This window comes from Cyanistes caeruleus, chromosome 6 (genome assembly GCF_971803275.1).
Source record: "Cyanistes caeruleus chromosome 6, bCyaCae1.hap1.1, whole genome shotgun sequence".
Taxonomy (NCBI): domain Eukaryota; kingdom Metazoa; phylum Chordata; class Aves; order Passeriformes; family Paridae; genus Cyanistes; species Cyanistes caeruleus.
This window is the reverse complement of record NC_141706.1, coordinates 22,432,422-22,454,250: the sequence shown is the minus strand read 5'-3', so window position 1 is coordinate 22,454,250 and position 21,829 is coordinate 22,432,422. Positions and strand designations below refer to the sequence as shown.

Genomic DNA, 21,829 nt, shown 5'->3' with positions numbered 1-21,829 from the left:
GAGCCTTATAAAGTGGCTAGACATTTTTATCCATGTTTTATAAACTATGCTGTTTCAAGTGGAGAATACAGCTCCCCAGAGCACAGGAAAGTTCTACACCTCCACTTCAGAAACCATAAATCAGTTGTAATATTGTCTTTAGCTTGGGGCAGGGGAAAAAAATCATTAGGACAGAAATGTGTGTGGGTTTTCTAGGAAGGTCACTTGTTAATTCATCAGTGTGTTTGAAAAGATGGATATTGTTGATCACATGTGCATCAGAAACACATATTAAAAATTAGTAACAGAAAAAGAATTAGTATGAACAGAAAAAGTTCTCCACTGGAAAAAAACCCACCAGGATGTTGGTTTGACACCACTTGTTATGAATTACCCAAGAAAAAAGTCCTAAAATAACTTGATTGCATCACATACTAAGTTTGAGATGTTATTCACCTTCACAGGAAGCACCTAAAATCCAGATTGCTCAGTATTGCTCAGAGTGCTAATCTGCAAGGAAATCTACCTCTCTTTCTTCAAAAGTTGTAGTCCAACTACTGAGAAATTAAAATTATTTTAGTAAAAAAGTTAAATGAACCTGCAAAAAACCTGGTTTCTTTCAGTTCCTACACAGGTACCTAAACTTGTGTTTGTCAAGGTCAGACTAAACAGCCTTTTAGAGCTTACCAAAAAAAGATTTTTTTTTAGTAATCCTAAATGCAGTGTCTTGAGCATATTACAAAACTCAGCACTTAACCCCATAAAAATATTTAAATATGTAGTCAGTGTAATAATACCTCTTCAGTGTTCTGTGAGCCGTCACTCATTACAAAAATCCTCTCACAAGCTCTTTGAAATCAAATTATAATGAAAAAATGATTAAATGACCTGCAGAAAATGCCTTGTTACTGTATCTTGAATACACCCATAATTAAAACTGACTGGGATGGCAAACACTTGTCTTGAAAAATAATGTGTTCAACACCTTTGAGTAATGTAGCTGCATGACTGCTGTGAAATAAAGCACCCAAGCCAATAAACCCAACAGGCACAGTCAGCAGTAGTGCTGCTGCAGCTCCCTCCCATTCAGCAGGAGCCTCTTACCCCAATGCATCAGGTTCCTAATCCTTAGCACCCCTTGCCATCACTGTTGTTCTCTCCCACATAGGAGAAGTTAAGAATTCCATTTTCTTTTAGCTAAGCTGGCAGCACTGAACAAAGTGATGGTGTATGCTGCACTGTTGGCAAGACGCAGATCTGGGAATTGGAGAAAAAATTATTAACAGGTCTTGGTGTTGCTTTTTCTTCCTTAGCTTTAAAGGGGGCCATATTCAAGAGTCCCCCCAAGACAGCTCCAAGGAAAGAAACTTCAATTTACATCATCATTATTATAGGTATGATTTGACAGTGGGCATGGGAAGAAAGCATGCTCCCATGCTCTTTTAATAGAAAGCCTGAATTCACTGAAAAATGCTTTTTGAATGGCTACATTTAATACAATTATTCAGTATCCTTTCACAGCAACAACCCATTAAAAACCTCTAGTCCTCAGAGCACCTTAGGGGGAAGAAGCACAAATAAACTGTCCATTGCATATCAAGCTTCTTTATCTGCAATTCACAGTAACTGGTATAAAAGCTGATAGCTAATTTACTGCCCCTAGTTGTTATTAATGAACTAGAAGTTTGGCTGTTAGTAGTTCTGGTGTAAAACAGGTAAATTATATGATTAGTTTTAGTGGACACTTCTTACCCTGCATATATACAACTTTCATTATAAACCCTGACCACAGCACGTACTCCAGAAAGCAATTTACTTGTATGGAGAGAGGAGGTAGCAGAGAAAGTGCCAAAAAAAATTTAAAAATTAGGCATCTGAAGTGCTTTGTTCTTCTCTGTTCTGGCCCCAAATCGTTAATGGAACATCTTTGTAATACTCAAATCCTAAAATGAGCACTTCCTACCACCTGAGATTCTGTATAAGACAAAGGATAACAGCTCTTTTGAATTTGTGTCACAACATTGTTTTATATCAAGAGGTGAGATGCTCCCATTAAGTAAGCACATATACTATGGGGGAATTAAAAAAAAAAAAGAAAGAAAAAATAGAGGGAGAAAAGAATACACACACACAAGACATGCAATAGCATATTCTGGAGTTCTGAATTAAATCTTTGCTTCTTGTAGAGACTAATAAAATATCCATGAAGAGTTGCTGCTAACTGCATGTAGATAACCTATGAGAATGAACATTTATTCCTATAGATTGTTCTTTGATTTAAATAATTCCAAAAGTTGGGAGACAAACTGATCAGGCCAGTTTTAAGAGTATCTATCAAAATGAGAATACTTCTGTGCCACAGCCTGAGTCTTAATCACTTTTTCATATTAAAAAAAAAACAAAACAAAAAAAGACTTTTCTAATATGATACTTAAGTATTAACTAGCATAGTTTCAGTATTACATTGTAAAACTATTTTACACTATATGCCCCAGTGATCTGTATAATGGGCTGACAAAGAGGTTCCCCCCCAAAAAAAATTTTATATTTAATATAAATACTTATTTTCTGTAAGTCATCTGCAGCATTCACCATGGAAAAGGCCCAGTTCCAAATCCATATTTGGAAATAACACTATTAATATAACAATGACTCACAGTGCAAGTTCTAATGATATCTTTTATTTAGAAACATTACATTTATAATACTTTCCCCATATAAGGCTTGAAGCTTAAGCCTTTACACATATATTGTTAGTGAATATAAAAATGCTGAATACTTAATACTTTTGAATGCTCATGCATGCAAAAAAATCCCAAAGAAAACACATGTGAGATCATAAATCTTGTGTTGTAGGACAAATTCTATGTGCACAGCTAGGCTGAATATAAAGTGCAATAGAATCACAGAATGGTTTGGGTTGGAAGGGACCTTAAAGGTCATGCAGTTCCAACCCCACTACAGTGGGCAGAGAACCTTCCACTAGACCAGGTTGCTGAGAGCCCCATCCAATCTGGCCTTGAACACTTGCAGGTATGGTACCTCCACAAGCTCCCCATAATCTGTTCCAGTGCCTCACCACCCTCACAGTAGAGAATTTCCCCTCTTTCAGTTTGAGCCCCTTACTCCTTGTCCTGTCACTACAGTTCCTCAAAGAATCCTTCTCCTGCTTCCCTGTAGGCTCCCTTCATATACTGGGAAGCTGCTGTAAGTTCTCCACACAACCTTCTCTTCTCCAGACTGAACAACCCCCAACTTTCTACAAACTACTTTCTACAATCATTCAGCCTGAATAGTTTAAATAGTTAAAGGGAAAAAAAACAACAAATCAACAAATACTCTCAAACCTCTATAAAACAAACACCATTCCTGAAGGTGAAGATTTACTCAAAGATCCAGAATTACAATTCTAGAAGTGGCTTGGTATTTTGCACTGTATTTAGAACTTAGCAAATACAGAGTAAGACAGACAGTAGCAGGAGTGTCCAGGATGCATAAATAATGTAAAAATGTCGTGGACTTGCTACAAATGGTAAGTACTGGCACCACAGGGTGACAGGGAGACTACTGTCAGTCCTGCCGTTTGCTTTCAGGACGCTTGCATTCATCATCACCCTCTTTCTTCAGCTTTTGATGGCTCCATAACTTCTCCATACTGTTCCTGTAGTAGAGCCAACAGTAAAACCAATGGGGCCTCCCTCAGGCAGAGCATAGGGGCCAGAACCTGCAGGAATGAGCCTTCACAGCACAGTGGGGCAGCAGTGGCCAGAAACAGTCAGAAACCCTTTCTAGGTGTGGGAAATGGTGTGAGACCAGAATCCTGTCCCCATCATTTGGCTCTGTCACTGTGCAGTACTGGTAAACATGGGCTGCAGGGGAGTGGAGTGAGACTTGAGCAAAATATTTTATAAAGGAAGCTTCTGCTGTTTATAGCATGAGAGTATTTGCCACATTTTGCTTGTCCTCAGGGGCTGCTCTCCCTCTGTACACACCCAGCAGTCAGAACTGCTGCAGTTGTCTATATCCAAACACTACTGAAACACAATTCCTGCAAGCACTGCAGCAACCCTCCTCTAAAAAGGAGCAAAATAAGGGCATTTTAATGACATATGAGAAGCCGTCTCACTTTGTAACTGAGGCACGGGAATGAAGATCACTGTAAGCTTCAGAAAGAGTAGGAGTAAACCTGTAACTAAGTTACAAATGAGGAGAGGGCTACAGCTGACCATGAAAGTACTAAGATACCTCTAGTCAGGCATGCTGGCATTTTGTACATTGTCTTGCATTTTCTGACATCATAAAGCATTCTAAAGACTACTCTCCAAAAATGGATTCCAAATCAAAAAACCCTGGAGTGGATAATCTACATTTTTGGCCCTAATCTAATAAATTTGTCCTGTGCTTTCCAAGGATAACAGTTTGTACTGCTACCCTTAGATTTCCTCTTTTTTCATCACAGAAAATGTGGTAATTTGGGAGGACTGTAAAGCAGTTCAAACAGCTGCTTCTCCTCAGATAAGATATTTGGGTGTTCATACTACCTCAGTCTGCCAGACGAGCTATTTCAATGGGCTTTCATGAGCTGTTTGTCACAATCTTCAAAGATATTTTTCCTGCAGTTGTAATGAGACTTAATAAAAAGGCCTTCTGAAGCAGACTTACTATATTCTTTCCGATTTCTACTTTTTTGGGCAAAACAAACATGAGAGTTTACTTTCTCTCCTTGGCTTGCTTTACATCAGTACAAGACGGAAGCACACAAGAAAAACAAATTCTTTTTCAGTTTCAGTGCTTGGCTCAAAAATCAAAAATCATTAGTTTAAAGCAGTGACTTGGAGAAGAGGAAACATCTTGGGGCCAACAATATTTTTTATCAGTCAGTGAGCATCCATTAATCATTAAGATATTCCAAAGTATTTTGTCCCCATCCAACTTGATATTTGTTTCAAGACTGTGGTTTGGTCTGACTGTGATAATATATAATCACCTTCATTTACACACAGACCCAAGATGAACACAGGAAAAAAAAGAAAAAAAACCCAAACAAACAAAAAACCACCACACCCACCAAAAAATCCCTTCCATGCAGAGTGGAACTCAAAGAACATTTTTCACAAGGGCCCAAGGCAGCGCTGAGGAGAAGATGTCAAAGTATTTGAACTATCAGGTGAAACACCGATGCAACAACGTCACAAGCTAAACACAAACTTTTTGAGACAATTGAGCAAGTGCTCCCCAGCTGCACAGGCACTGAGGTACTAAACTACAAATAGTGCATTTTCAAAGCTTTAACCCCCACTAGATTTCTTAATGCTATGATCTAGCTATGTTCTTTTGGCACTTAACGTCCCAGGAAAACATGCCACACAGCAGTTATTCAGCAGTGTAGAGTCAGGTAGGGCAATGATGAGAAGATAAAAATTATTAAATTAACATCAAAATGTTTTAAATTATGTTACACACGTGTTTCAGCAAATAATCTCCTGCACATGCCTTCCAGTTCTATCACCAGAGGTCTGGGGTGGCCACTGTGCAGTTGCAGAGATTATTGCTCAGTTTTAACAGCCGTCTTCACACAGCTGGCAAGCTTCTGAACAGGAACTTTCAGACCAAATGTGGCCACTTGGCTTTGCCAAAATTACCATGACAAGCAGAAGAGAATCATCATGTGGCTCTCTGGCCAGGGTCGTCAGAAAGCCCAGTGAGGCTGATGATTCTGAAAGCCAGCAATTTTTACCTTGTAGGAATACTATTGTAAGTATAGTAATGGTCTAGGTAATACTAGAATACTGTTGGTCAGCATTCCCTATGCTGTTGGGAGGGAAGTCAGCAGGTTGCCAGCTGTCCAACAGAGGTGTTGGCTTGTATGTTGTGACAATCTACTTACCACTGCAGCAAAGCCTTCCTGCACAGGGCATGGCCATTGTGCAGGGACACCAAAAGGTCTGCACCACTATGAGGATTATAGGAATGCACAGCCGTGTACATTGTGATCTAAGAGATACAGGAAGTGTACATCACATGACCAAAGTTCAAGCTGTGTTGAGGTCATATCTTGTGAAATGCTTGCTTAGATTTATACCCTTCCTTAAACTCAAATCATTAGAGAGGAGAAAAAGAGGAAACAGATGTGTAGTAAACAATATTTGTTACTTGACACCCTAACAGCCTGCAAAGACTTATACTGAGTATCACTAATTCCAAATGGTAAAGGGACAAGAGAAGACAAAAGAAGAAATAGCAATTGCAAAGAGAAAAAAAAATGATACTGCAATGATTACAGTGCCAGTGCATTTTTCAGCACCAAGCGAATAAAGGAATATCTCCCAAGCTAAGATGACCTTCACAAGAGATCATTTATAAAAAGAAGCTTTGCAATGCAAAGAAATATAATCAGCATAGAGCAGGATAGCACACAACGGCAAAGCTGACAACAACACAGTCAAAGAGATGCTGGCAGGTAAAATTTCTACCTTTGTCTCAGCAAGATAAAGTGGGTCTTCTGATTCAGTGTCCTCTGCTGAATCTCAGCACCTGATCCCTCTGTCTCCACAAGCCTAACCATTACCCACTTCAACAAGCAAGATCAAACATGCCCATGTCCAGTGAGACCTGCTCAAAGAATACCTATAAATCACTGTTTCTAAGTGAAACTGAGTTTTAGTTGTGTTTCCCATTTATGTTTGTACAGTCCTTACACTAGTGTCAAGTGGGGTGTGATGGAAGAGCAGAAAAGCAAGGCAGGGGAAGCTTTTTGCTGGTATTAGGCTGGAAAAGATCTTCAAGTAACTTTGCTCCCCTTGCAAGCTCTCTCTCCCTTTATGAGTTTACAACTGCAATCAGAACCTGACCAAATCTTACCCAATGAAAAAAACTTATTATCACAATGACTTTTGCTACACATCCTTGTTTACAACTCTCTTTTTTTCATGTTTGTTTTGGGGTTTGGTTTTTTTTTGCTTTTTGTTGATTTTTTCGGTTGGCTTGTGGGATTTTGGGTTGGTTGGTTTTTGGGTTGGTTTTTGTTTGTTTGGGGTTTTTTTTGTTTGTTTTTTTTAATAATAAAGTTTTCATGCACTTCACTGTAAAGAGCACTCCCACAGTAACTATCTGGCCTACAACACTCCACCCCAATGAGCTCCCCTCTCCTCAAGTGACCTGCACAACAGGGTGACTCTCCACCTGACAAGTGGAACACGCTGTCCCAAACAAAAACCCTTGAAGATCAAAACAAGCTTTTCTGCTGACATGGCAAAAGTTTAGGCTAAACAGGAAAACATACTTGAAGCTCTTTTTCCATTACCTTGCATTATTAAACCATCTAGGCAAGAGATAAACATAAAAGGAATTTCTTTAATTAGATAAATCAACTCCTCAGCATCTGTTGTTTAATAAAGTAAAGCAGATCAGCATGTTAGAATCAGATAATATAGAAGTCTCCCACAAACTCACAGCTGAAGCTTCTTTTTCATGCAAGCATTTGGGTGCCACTGGTTTTACTCACTGTAATACAACACTTCCAGTTAAATGCTAGCTGTAAAATGTAATGCCAGGTACACACTGGGCCACAATAAGTGAAATTCCTTAAAATGATTATGCATCACCTCACAAGTTAGAACAAGGCAGAACAGATGCACAGGGCGATCTTGCACAGTAGATTTTCCCTGAAGTTCTATACCATGCATTCATTTTAAATAAAACTCAAAACAATTAATATTGTTCTTCTTGTAACTAAAGTCTAAAATAATTCCTTTAACATAAGCAATATCCATTATCTTTTGCTTTTCAGAATCATTTTTTAATTGACTCTCTAAGATATTATCTCAAAGGTCACAAACCTCTGCAAAAAAGCCAAATTAATGAGAATATATTCTTAGCCTCTCTCTACTACAAACCCAATCCCACTGAGGGACAAATTCATCTACAGCTTAAAACCAAACACTAAGATAGTAACTTTCAATCATGTTTGATCTTGTATGCAGTCAGATAATGGCACTTTTATTACAGTCAAAAAAATGTTAAGGATGTGACAGGAAGATGTTAACACCCATCTACTTTGACATTAAGAAAACCTAATCCAAATCAAATTTTAGAATATTTAAAAATCAAATATAAACATATCTTGTCAATGATCCTTCTAAGCAGCATTGGGCAAACCAGTGCAGGCAAAAACCAGTGCAGCCCAGCTGAACAGCACTGACAAAGTATTCCCAACCCATCTGGGCTGGGATCTGCCTCTCCTGTGTAGTGATTTCCACTCAGCTGCAGCATGGACCATGAGTTTAAAGCCACGAGGCAGTGTGGGGTTAGTCTGCACAGCTGCACTCTGAAGCACATCCGAAACACATCTGGGCTTTTCAGGAGCTAGCACTAAGGCAGCTGCAGCACTTACTCATTACAGAGGGGTAAAGGCAGCTAAATAAAGCTAAATGACACTCCAAGACTAACACCTTCCCTCATTTGTCAAGTCACCTGCCAGCTGCAGGTAAACAATTACCACTGCGAGTGGAACTACAAGTCCTCTTCAGACCAGCTAAGCTGTGCTCAGAAATAAAACTTACATTGTATGAAGGCACAAAAGAAACTGCTTTAGTAAAAATCAAAAGCAATTATTAAAAAAAAAAAAAAATCCACCTGAAAATTCTCTATTTTCAATTTTTATAAAATTCCTTGAACAAGGGATATTTAGTTCATTATCATTTTTCTCGTTATGGTATATTATCTGTTACTGAGAAGATGTAACAGCAATCAGAGAGAAATAAAATCAGTATTTTTAAAACCACAAAGCTAGCAAAGTAACTCAGAGTAGTAGTTTCAAGTAGTAAAAACTTTAATTTTTCAGACTGGCAAAATTTAAAGTAATTTGTATTCTGTGTTGGGGAATGTCACATTTAATGAGTTTAGCTCTTTTTTGTATCAAAAGCTGGAAAATACTTAGAAAAATTACCACAGGCATGTCTTTGGGAATCACAGAGTTCCTAATGTTTCACGGCTTTACTGAGCAGATCCATCTCATTTTAACATACGGACAACTCTAACCTGCCCTCATGGAATGCACACACTATAAAAGAAAACCTAACAAGATGCAGAAGAAAACAAGCTAAATAAGCTGCACATTTCCTATGTTGTGATCCTCTATTATTTTTGAGACAAAAGACATGGCCATTATTTCATGTACCCCGTCACTAGAAAGGAAAATAAAGGCTTCTGTTTTCACGTGGTTTTAATGATGAAATTTCAAAAGAGGATGCAGGCTCTTTCTTACCCGTTCAGCGTGTATGACCCATTCCTCCTGAGTCTCATACTTGCAGATAAGAATCTTAGGGAAAAAGTCCAAAATGAGGTGGTTTGTCCTCTGCAGCACCAGAATACAGGCACCTGTTTGGTGGTTGCGCTTTTTGTTCACCAGGGGATCTCTTTCCTGTTTCTCTGAGTCATCAGTGGGGAACAATGCGAAACCACCAGCAGAGCCACTGCGCAGGAAGCCCAGAGGAAACTGCCTGCAGCCAAACCCCAGTCTGGAGGTGTAAAAGTCTCCCCAATGCACCTCTCACGAAATCTTAAAGCCCACTAAGGAAAAGCAGCAAAAATTCAGAGGACTTCTTTATAAAATACCTAAAGCTCTCTCTGCACGTGCAAGAATAAATTTTGTAGAAAGCTGTATTTTATTAGTGAGCTGCTCTTCTGAATAGCCTGAAAGCAGCTTCAGATCCACTCCCTCCTGCTCACCAGCCCTGCTGCAGCTATTACTCAAGCACTACCCTCAGAGCACAAGGCAACTAAACAAGAAGCCCTAGATAACAAATACTCGGCCTTTTTTGTTTTGGCTTTTTTTTTTTCCCTCCCCCAGTATCAAGCTAGAAATTACACATGTGGAAAGGGACATACGATTAGTGGTTAAAAGGCTTATTTTCCTTGTAGCAGGTTAAAAACAGACAGATCTAAAGTCACGCTCGAATGCTGCAGGGAAAAATATCCTCTAGCAGTCCAGTGCTGGGCAAGCTGCCCTGCATAAATCACAGGATTGCACTGTCTCTGATGAGGCTGTCTTCCTGCCCTTTCTGTTCACCCTGCCATTCCCTGGTAGCTGTGAACCAAACAGCTGCACAGATTAACGTCTGGTGATTCTACCCCACAATGCAAAAATCGCTTCAGGTAGTTGTTGATCATTTACTGTCTGTGAGCAGATCAACACCCACTTAAGTAATAAATCACACAAAAAATATTTTTAGCAACAGATGTTGAAGTGACCATCACTTGTGGCCCATGTGAAAACCGCTTTAGGATAATGGGAAAACTGCACACTAGACAAATATAAAGATTAAATATTCACTACCTGAAACACCAGAAGCAATCAATCCCATAGAGCCCAAGTAAAACATTATTCTTATTTAAGTAGCTCAAATGAAGACAGTATGCTTGTCAAGCTGCATTTTTATTTTAGTTAGTTTAACAGTTATAGAAAACAAGCCTAAAAAAAAAGAATTATTTCTTTGTAGATGCCTCAGATTATACAGTTAGGTATAATCAAGAATATCTATATAGGGACTATAGATCACAAATGTTGAGAGAAAAAAGAGTTACACTGAATTACAGGCTGAAGAAATCAATGTGTTCCTGTTGATAAAAGGCAATGAGACTGAGCTGTACAAACATGCTGCATCTGTAGGATAGAAATTCTCAGCATCTATGTGCCTAATCTGAAGCACTGCCCTTGACCCATGTCACCCTAGTTGAAGGCAGATGTAGAATTAGCTGGAGCCCAGAGACCATCAAGAAGATTATCTGTCTTACAGATGCAAAAACTGAGGAAGAAAAACAAGACAACACCTTCCAAGAACGTAAAGAGAAAATACAAAATGTTCTTCCTGCTCTGCCCATCACAAAGGCATTTGAATTAAGCAAGAAACACACCAGGTTAGGATTATTTTGCTTGGTATGTGTGTGTTTTATTTGGGTTTTAAGTACAAGAATAGATTACAGAGTCTACATTATTGCAGGCCTTTGAGATGATCTTGCTCCAGAGCTGGCAACCAACTAGGTGACTTCCATAGATGTCTCTCATCCCTACCTTTTTATGATTTGCTCCCAGTTCTAGCTGGTAGAAAAAAAAAATTATCATGCTGTGTAACCATGACACAAACTAGCTCAAGTCAAACCAGACTAGAGCATGCTTTAAAATTTCCTCCTCAAAATAAGACAGAGTGGCCAGGACTCCAAGTAGGTCCAACACGTACATTACAAGCACAGTGGTGGCAGCACTCTGTTTTTATCATATACATTCTGGCAGACAATGATACCTCATGTTCTTCTCGGCTTTACAAAAATTCTACCCGTGTAGGATTTTTTTATGCCTGGCACCAGGGCATAATTATTCCAGTTGCTATGGTCAGGCCCCAGTGTCCCTCAGGAGCTGGCCAAGATTCCCTGTGGCCATGGTACAGCCCTAAGTCAGGTCCCTGCAGGCAGCTGCCTACCTACCAGTGCTGAGTAAGGCACAGACACATTCTTGGAAGCTTATCAAAGTAAACTAGGATGATTTATTTGGCTAACAATTTAGAGAATAAAAAAAAAAATAAAGTTAATAAATCAAAAATGCTACATAAAGATTTTTTTCTAAATGCTCTGCAAACCCATCTCGAATGAAAACTTGTATTCAGTTTTCTTCCTGGAATATGAGATTTTAGAGAGGTCACCTTAAATTCAGGCTCAGAGTAAAATCCAGGCTCTGGTATGTTTGCAACTTTACTGGAAATAAAAGTACATTTGACAGTATAACTGATCATATATGACACTGGGCTTTCTTTGGGTATCTACTAATTTGCATTGGAGATGCACCAGCAACATGGAACATGGGCACTGTCATGAGGTGGTATCTGATAACTATTACTTAACAGCAATTGACTGCTGCTCTAAACTGGAGAATCATATTTGTTATGTAACTTAAAAAAAAAAAAAAGCAGACCATCCCACCACTTTTTTTTAAATGCCTTCCTGGCGACAAAATTTAAGTGATTTACCGATTAATTTTCTGAGTATTTTGCTTTCACTAACTACCTCATTTTTTAAAAGTTAATTTCAGAATTCTGCTGCTGAAAGCAGCTGCTGTTTTTTCGAAACTCTACTTCTGCAGAAAGACATTAATTCCTTTTTTTCTTTTTCACTCCCCCATGCTCTTTCAGGATTACAGCAGCACAAGGGTATGTGTTCTTTAACATCTCCATCTGAAAACTATTATAGGAAACCAGCAACTAAATATAAACTGTCCAATCAGAGCCAAAGTCAGCCACATTGATGCTGGGATCCCAAAATGCTATCATGGACAAAAGAACTTACCACAGAAACACAGCTAAACCTACTTGCCAACACAACTGCTTCAGAAACAATGAATTTCTGCTTCAGAGAAGTCTTATGGAGAAATGTGTTTTGTTAACAGAGATTAAAAAGCCCCTTATTTTCAGTCAACATAAAGATGACAAACTCGCTGAATAGGCAACTCCATGGTGAGGCAATACACTGTAGACATTATCTCCTACAGTATTTTCAATTAGCTGCACCTAAAGAAATCCTCTTCTCTCTCTCCCTACACGTACGCATTCCAGAGACCATACACAGGCTGAATCATCTTCACTGTGGTGAGGGCACATGGGAGAAGGGAAAACATCTTTATGTCTCCTTAAGATCCCTTCTGACAAACAAAGTGTTTCTACAGCCCACTTCTCTTTTATTCCCTTTCCCAAGCAGAAGCCATCAACTTTAGCATGGATTTTTTGTTCACAGGCTAAACATTCAGCCAATTACTGCTCCGCTTTTCCAAGGGGAATTTCAACAGTACCATTTGGCCTAGTTATTCTGGACATTAGCTCAAAGAACAGTTCTTTAGATAACATAAATTAGCATGGACGATTTACCATTTTCAACCATGTCCCAGCTACTTTGAGCTTTGAAAACATCATTAAAAGATCTATTTCAATTCCTATTAAATAAATTCCCATTTAATAAGGAAATATACATGTTAAGTAAAAGGCTGAGTACAGAAGAGAATAGCCAGTCCTCCACTACTTGGACAGACTTACAGTACACTCAGAGCTTAATTATTTGTTCAGGGGGAGCTTTGCATATGAATGAAGCATCTTTCTACATATAAAAAGAAATACTCACTAGCAGCCTCAGCTCCCCACATCTGGTCAGGAAAGAGAGGAGACAGAGTGCCCATATGTACCCTATTTTCCAGAGCCACAGTTTTCACAAGTGTCAAAAAGTTACTTCTAAAGTATATTTATTGTTATTTTATAGGGGTATTGTTGACCCTCTTTTGAAAAATCTATTTGACTACTGAAGAAACAATTTTCTTTTTCTCCTGGAAAACACCCACTAACTTAATGCTTAACCTTGTTTCCTACTGTCTTGCATCATAACTTGTATTTAAGGATTGTCCAAGTTAATTCCCAAGATAATCAGTGAAATACTGAACTGTTACAAGAAACAAATTTGAGGCTGCTTTTCTGGGCTGATTATACACTTACAGCATTCACCAAACAGTGGGTCAAGGCAGGTTCACTTCTACCCAACTACTTACATAATTCAGACTTAATTTAAACACTGATATTAGAGGAACAAAGGCCTTACATATAACTATCAATTGTTGCCTGATAGGGAATCAAGCAAAAAAGTACTTTTTCTACTTGAAAAAGCAGAGGAGGAGAACAGGAAAACTGACTCTAAGACATAGCTAGATGTAAATGTTACCCCAAATTCTTCTGATTCATTTGGCATGTGAAGATAGTGCTGCCTCAGCTTCAGAGCTGAGGAGATTTCTTTGCCAAACTTGTAAAGAAATCCCATTACACTGGAGATTTTGGCTTAGTTGTGAAAAGAAAGAAAAAAGCCCTGTGTGGGGACACTACAATGGTCAATACACAAATGAAAGTTGTAATACATTTCCTATAGCCAAAGAGAAAGCCGTAACAGGGGAGAAGTCTTTAAGCAGCTTTTAAGCTGCTTTTTAGGAGAAGATTTTTGTTCTGGTTTGGTTTTTCTAATGAATACAACAGGCAACCCTGATTTAAAGCAAAAATGACAGCAGCACTGAAAGGGTTATTGCTGTTTATAATAAGCAAGCCAGGACAGTGTTGGAGAAAGTTACAGAACTGTAATAACATAACAGCAATCCGCCTGGAAACGGAAAAGGGTGGGTGAGCAGTTTCTACCGGACCAGGGCAAAAGCCAGGGTTTATAAATTTAGAAAAAAATACACACCCACACAAAACATCTCAAGTAAGAGGATAGGGGATGAGGGGGAAGAAAAAAAAAAAAAGGAAAAAACCACACACACCATTTTACAAGGCCTTTATATAAATTTTGCCTAATCATTCTTAATGGACATCTGCCCATGGCTTAATACAGGAAAGACCAAGCTTTCAGTGTGTGCCAAACTGTCTGAAACACAAACCTCTGGCACACTGCCTGCTTTGATCCCCCACTTGGGGCAGCTTCCTGGAGATAGGCTTGGAGCAAATGAACACAGACACATCGCTCTTTGGAAGGGCCAGCCAAAAGAGTTAATGTTATGTGAAGTTCAGTATTGGACTTCACGGTACTCAAGTGCATTCTTTTCGATCTACTTTAAATGATTTTAGGTTTTAAAAACCAAAGCAGCTGGGCAGAATTCAGTGATTAGTTTTGGTGTTAGAGAAAGGTCCTTGCATAGGGTTAACAAAACTACTGTGGCAAAAGAAATACTTCAGTGGGAGGTGAAGGCTGCCCTGATTCACGCAGATGGGCACAGGGACAACAGGTATTTATGTAACTGTGGCAAAGAGCTGTAGAGCCTGAAGACCCCTATTCAGATCAGCCCCCAAAACTCTGTCCATCTCAAAGGAAGGCTCATAAAGTAACATAAAAAATAGTAAGAGAAGATTGATGTTCTTGGCAAGAGCAGAGAGCAGGTAATTTAAAGCAGGCACTGCCCCTTCAGCCCAAGAACAGGAAAGAACTGTATGAGTTACCAACATGCTCCACCCAACAAGTCCCAGGCGGTATAAAAGTCTCTGCTGCAAAATTTAGCTAGTGATACAATCCAGGAGAAGTCTGGAAGTACCACAGAGGGAGAAGAGGAGAGATATTTCTGAGAAAGAGACTTTAGCTAAAATTAAACACGATCAGGCACATACAAATCCCTGAAGCCTAGAGGAAAAATAGTCGAGTTTTCTACGGCACACTGGCTTCTTCCCTTTTATCCTTTCCTTTTTTTTTTTTTTTTTTTAATTTAGCCAGATGGTCTTACACTAAGGTGCTAAAAGCTACAACCAATTCTTCAACTGAAAAAAAAGTTTAAAGCCAGATTGGTTTTGTTGATAATGAAACAGTACCCAGATTCTAATACAAAAATGTCATATCCAACAAGCAAAACTTTTTTTATAGAGAACCCTTAAGAAAGTAAAGGAAGGAAAATTCTTTAAATACTAAAAAAAGTCTAATTTTGGTCAAATACATAAATCATTAAAAACAAGAGGTATCAGGAAATACAACTGGATAACACATGTATAAGTTTTATAAAACAGACCACATGCCATATTTAGGCGAGTACAACAGGTACACAATATGTGCTTGGCCGCTCTAGTATTTTACATCTGAAATAAATGAAAAGCGCCAGGCCATCACTCTGAATCTCCTTTTAAAGTTTATTATAAGCTTGGTCTTGCACACCCTCCCCAGTATTCTCAAAGACTCATTCATCTCTTCCATTACCACCCTTGCTACTGCACAAACACACTGAAGGGACTCTGGAATGCCCCTCTCACACAAGGGTAAATCCCAAATTCAATCCCAAATCCAGACTGCTGATACAGATGCTTACTGCCAAGTATTATGAATTAAATTATTTATTCAAGGAATTTTAACAATTACAGCTGTAAATGAGAACAAATCTAGGAGCCAATAAGTTGCTCTTTTGCAGTTCCTAATTCAGAAAGGGTCTGTGCAAAAGTAAGCAAAAATGCTTACTTGATAAGGGATACACTGATAAACTCTGCACTTCAGTATCCAGTACAAATCTCAACAAAGAAACACTTCTGCACCCATGGAATACAGTTGGCTTTGACCTGTGGGAACTGGGGGTGGGACACCAATGATTAGCAACAAGAAAGTGTAAAACCAACACATACATTACAGGAAAACAACTGCAATCAGAAGCTTTAAGCTAATCTATCATTTGCTGACTGCTATGAAAAGAGGACAAAAGTGGAAACTTGAGCATAACAAGAATAAATTCTGATCATAAAAAATATCATCCTGCATTTGTAGAGTCACTTATCAGACATCCTTCACACTTCACCTTCAGAGAGAAGCAAATTGTCTCAAAAGAAATAAATGCAATATTATTTTTGCAGATTATTCTGTACTTCAAGTTAATCGGCATAATGAAACAACTTCCCTGAAGTGTTAAGTGAAAAACACTTTCTGTGTCAGTGGCAAAGGCAGCAACATAAATCATTTGAACACTGGCTTTTAGGTGATCCTAACAAAGCCGTTGCCAAATTTGACTTCAGCTTCTGTTATTCACATTTTTGCTAGACCCTAAATGTTCAACAAAAAGTCTTTGTAGACAAATCCCAGTCATCCATCCTTCAAAGAAAGGCAAGAATACTTCACCCCAGTTAGAGTCTGGACCTCATATTTGAGAGCATCAGAACATTAACATTTACATAGCGCTTTTGGAAATTTTAACAGGACTCTAGAAAAAGGCCCTCAATCCTTGCAACCTGTGTCAGTGATTGTTAAGAGTCATTACATTGGAAAAACCCAGGAGGAAATGGCTACAAAGTGAAACAGATAAAAGGAAACTACTTGGGAACAGAATGAGAAAGTCAGTGCTGTTTCTGTCTTTCCCCATTACTGAGGATAAGACAACACAGAGCACCATCCACACGCTGCCTTCTCATTGTGTTTGCTCAGGCACAGCAGTGAATGTGAAGTAAAACTCTACTGGACTTTCAAGATCAGAGAGCTTCTAGCTATAAAATACTCCCTGATACTTAAACAATTTAAGGCCAGGAATGAAAAATTTGTTACATCTGCCAGTTGGCATCTTGTGCTTTGGTATCTCTCTTCCCGAAGTGTAAAGCAGCAATAAAAACACTTTGGGAAACACTTGGGCAGTCAAAATACAGAGTCTAGGATTTAGTGGGATGAGGTGACTAATGCAAAGCCAAACATCAAATGAAAGAATAACGTAATTCAAAAATTCTCAACTCTCAATTCAAACCTCAGTGCCTAGGCCTCCTGCCTTTCAAAATACCTCTTACATGAGAGAAGCTGCATTTGAGTTCCCAGTAACTGCCCTTCATTCTCTCATCTGTGGGCACACGCAGACCTTCTCTAAACATTTTTCCTGAACATGGAACTCGGCTCTCAAGCCAATATGGTAGACAAATTCTCAAAGATTTTTACTTTATATGCTCATTCTCAAAAAACTAAAATTAAATAAATAAGTAAAAAATTGGACACTCACCACTAAATTTCATCCAAACTTTGCACAACTGCTGCCTGTCCACACTTCTGCTTTTACAGACTTGACAAGTGACAAGTAGTCCCTCAATCTTACAATGGGAAAACCTACAATCCAAGGCAATCCCTAACTCCTTGCTTACATAATGTATCCTATCCCCATATGCAGTCTTATATCAGAAAAGCATTTAGCATAAAATGCTGATCTTTAATGCCTTCAGAGACATGGCAATATATTTCTTTAGTAGCAACAGATGATGAGGGAGAACAAAGCAAACAGTCCTATCTTGGAAATGAAACATCTTCCTCCTGGCAAAAGCTGGAGTAATTTAACATTAAAAGTCGAATTTCCAAGATGCCAGTGGAATTCCTACTCTTTTACTGTACCATTACCTAGATGAAGGAGAACTTAAAGGGATCAAGTAATCTTGAAGACCCCAGTTAGATAAGAATCAGTTTTGGCTGAAAACCAAGGAGTGAGTCAGTTTAAATTTTAAAAACTAACTGCCCAATTAATGAAGTCAAAAAACTCCATATAACAGGTTAGAGTTGCCTGACAGCCACCATGTTTTTTAGTTTTTAACATCCTTTCATATAAAAGGCTCCTGGAAGATTTTAACCATCATCAGTTTAGGCCCACATACAAATATAATGATCAAATACCATTTTTTTCCTTCAAGCATGACTAAGGATACACATATTATAGCCCACTCTTTCCCCACAAAAAATCTCTTCCACCTACATATGTTAATTAAGAGTGCACTTTTGTTACACTTCCCTTCTTCACGGATTCCATTTTTACTTCTTCCAAGATTTAAAAGGAATACTAAGAGTAGAGTCATCTTTTCTAACATTTCTAGTTGTATCTACCCATCTAATTCCATCAGAGCACAGCTTCATTAACTGCAGTGGGTGAGACACAGACATGACAGCCACAGTGGCTGGGACCTTATTTTCAAGAGGAGGTTGAATACCTGCTTGAGCCATTCCTTCTGTACACATAAAATAGAATTCATATTACAGGATTTCAACTTACACACCTGGGATTTTAGATAAATCTTGAGTCTTTAAAGCTTGCTGTTTGGGGTCACAGTCACAACATTGCTACTTTGCATTCATGATCCAGGAGAATTAATGCTGAAACATTAAACCCACTCAAACTTTTTATTCCGATCAGATGGGCAAAGGAGAGCCTTTACAGCAGATGGAGAAGGGTGATTCTCCTTATCTGCTATTCTGTAATATCTACCATTTATCCAATGTCTTATTATTGTTGCTGTTGTTATTTACTTCCTTATTTTGCTTGGATTTTTACTTCATGTTATTTTGCTTAAAGTCACGAAGCTACAGTAATCATAGCAGTCTTGCCTGCAGTGCTGTGAACAGGACACAAGCAAAAACTACTAATTAGCATGCAATTTTCAAAGGTCAATTACCACATCATTAGCCAGGCCATTTACATCTCTGCAATGTGGAACGTTCTCCAGCTTTAGACAGCGGAATGGGACAAAAACGGATTAAATTGCTATGGGTCAAATAGTACACTGAGTTGGTGAGTAAGAGTTTAAAGTCCAGTACCTTGAGTAGCTCATAATGGGCCATTTTCACACTATGCCCTTGTCCTGCTGACACCATCTTAGCATCAGTCAGATGCTAAGAGACAGAGCAAGCCTATCTACTCGGAAATGTTAACATCCGCTTACACTGAGTAAATCAGTTTCTTTACCAAAACAAAGGACCAACTACCAAAAAATGCCTGGCTCTATGTCCACAGTCACATCATTTAATAAAAATAAAATCAAAGAATAATCAGCACCTATAATCATCATATCTAGAAACAAAATTTAAAAAAACACCAAACCAAAAGAAACCCAAAAAACCCCCAACCAAGACACAGTACAGTTTGGTATAAACTTGCTTTTAGATCAATTGGTATAACTTGAGAAAGTATATAGACAGGGCAACGTTTTAATGGATATGACTAGGGTAATAAATAAAGATTTTTAATTTTTTTTTGTCCCCTGGATTTTAGATATGTACTGCACCGTCCATACCCCCAAAAATGTACATTAACATGATTTTGGGCATACAATGTCAACCAAGCCAAGTTTCAAAACCCAGCAGTCCAAGACTGCAGTCCTGCTGCACACTCAGCTCGTACAGGCACAGAGTCAGTGCAGGACACACAGGCATCTTTACAATGGCATTTGCTCTGCTAGCCCAGACAAGCAAGCCAGGCAAAGGCTGCTGGGTTCAGCTCCAGGCGAGGTGAGACAGAAGCATCTAATAACTGGAATTCTTTCTGCTTCCAGCAGGGCTGGCATTTCATCCCCTACCTATCCAGCTTTCCCTTTATCTATAATTTGCAGCCATACTCACTCCGTGCTTGTATTTAACCTTTATATTAAACTCTCTTTCACATCAAACACCAGCACAGGGTCCTTCAGTTTTTCACGTGCCCATGTGACAATTGAAAGGGCCTATAAAGAAATGGTACAAAGAAACTTAATGCTGCATGGCTTCTCCAGCTTTGACCTGCCTTTCACTCCAACCTGCAACCCTCATCTCTTTTCTCCAGATACTCCAAATATTAAGAAAAATCACCATTGTGCTTTAACTCCACACATCATTAAAAGTCAACTTGCACACAATCCCCCTATCTTATTCAAAAGTTTAGGAGGGATGATAATTCACAAAAACACTCCTATTTTTTCCTTCTGACAGGAAATTCAATGAAAAATTACACTGATATATATACCACCAGACTCTCCACATGCTAGAACAATAATGGATTATCTGCTTGCTCTAGAAACAAAAAAAAAAACCTCACTACATTGGTAAAAAGTAAGCTAAAGCTCAGCTTGGAGCAGTGAAAGTTAGAAAGGGATATGATAATACTTCTGTTAGCCTTTGAAATTTTGAAGTTTAAGTGTAGAAAAGCTTTATTCTTCATAAGTGGTAAAAAACCCAAGGCTTTTCAGTTTTCTGTGAAGCATTACCACTTTTGGTCCGATAACAGACATAACAGTTCTTATAAAGCTTTGTTGCAGGTTGTCGGCGTTTTATTTCATTTTAGGGTTTTTGTTTTCCTCACATACTGCAGATCTGTAAGAATAAATCCATCAAATAATTAGGATCACCATGAGAAATGCCTTATCTCTACCTCTGAAGAGGCAAGTGCTACATAAATTATTATGGAGGTACTTGTGAAAAACACTAAATCCAGTATCCTTTTCTCACCCTTTATTCTTTCTGCCCTTTCCTGTTCCCCCATCTCCTGAAGAGAGATGATATTTTAGACTCATGACCTGGCTACGGAAACAGCACTGCAACACTTAATTATTTGCTAACACAGGTCACCATTTTTATTAACTACTGACCAAATTTCAAGTCCACATACTACAAAGTTTTTCTGCTTACATACATTAGAATCAGGCTTGCTGTCAAGGCCATCTTTTCATTCCTTTTCACTCCCATTTCACATATTTTGGTGCAATCACAGAAACCTCAGTTAGTTCCCTTTTGTGGGACCAGCAACTCTGCTATTGCAGAGACTCCATGACAACATAGGGACAATTCATACTACAGGTCAGGTGCAAAGTAATAATGTGCTATACAGAAAGCACCTGGACTGTGTGCTTGCTTACTTTTATGTAAAATTCCACCTTTTACCTGCAGAAATTTTCTTAAAATTCCATCATGTGCTCCCCAAAAACTCTTATGACAAATTTGACAAACCCCACAAAAGCACAGCAGCAAGTGCTTGAAGAGGAAAAGCAACGGCAGTAAGTTTTAACTAAGCATATTAGAAACAATTATGCATCAATCTTCATACTGTGTTTTGTCCTTTTCCACAGACAGTGTTAATTTAAGAGCTCTTTTCTTTATTTTTCCTAGCGAAACAAAGGCATAAAAAAGCTGCCATGAACTCAACCAGCTTCTTGAGAAGACAGGATTTTTTTTGTGTAATTTTTTTGGCCTGACTCAAAATTACACTAAATCACTTGTGTGCTCTTTCCTCATATGCAAAGAAAGATCTGTATTATCCAGGTTGTACTGCATTATGCTACAATTACACATTTGTATTACACAAATACACATATATGCCACAATCCAGGAAAGGTTATAACATTCCTAAAATTGCTGCAGAAGTGTCCAGCAGCAACCTAAAAAAAAATCACAAGATTTGCAACAAGACGAGATATGCATAACAGAAAATACTTTCTTTCAGCAAAGAATCAGCAATGACTCATGTCAACCCGGACAATCTACTGAAATTCCTTTTCTGGCAAGCTGCTGCTCTAAGGAAGGACATTTGGGAAAAAGTTTGCAAATGAAAAGA

General features: G+C 38.5%; 1 protein-coding gene across 2 annotated transcripts in view; it reads right to left on the bottom strand.

Moving 5' to 3' along the window:
- MOB2 (MOB kinase activator 2) overlaps positions 1–21,829 on the bottom strand; it is a 108,965-nt gene that overhangs the window by 45,058 nt on the left and 42,078 nt on the right. The window contains exon 1 of one of the 2 annotated variants that reach the window (XM_023928946.2): positions 9,245–9,742. The exons of the other annotated variant lie outside the window; for it this stretch is intronic. Within the exon in view, the coding sequence (XP_023784714.1) occupies positions 9,245–9,282 (38 nt within the window). The 5' untranslated portion in view covers positions 9,283–9,742. Of the gene's footprint in view, positions 1–9,244; positions 9,743–21,829 lie in introns of those variants that run through there. 2 annotated transcript variants of the gene reach the window in all.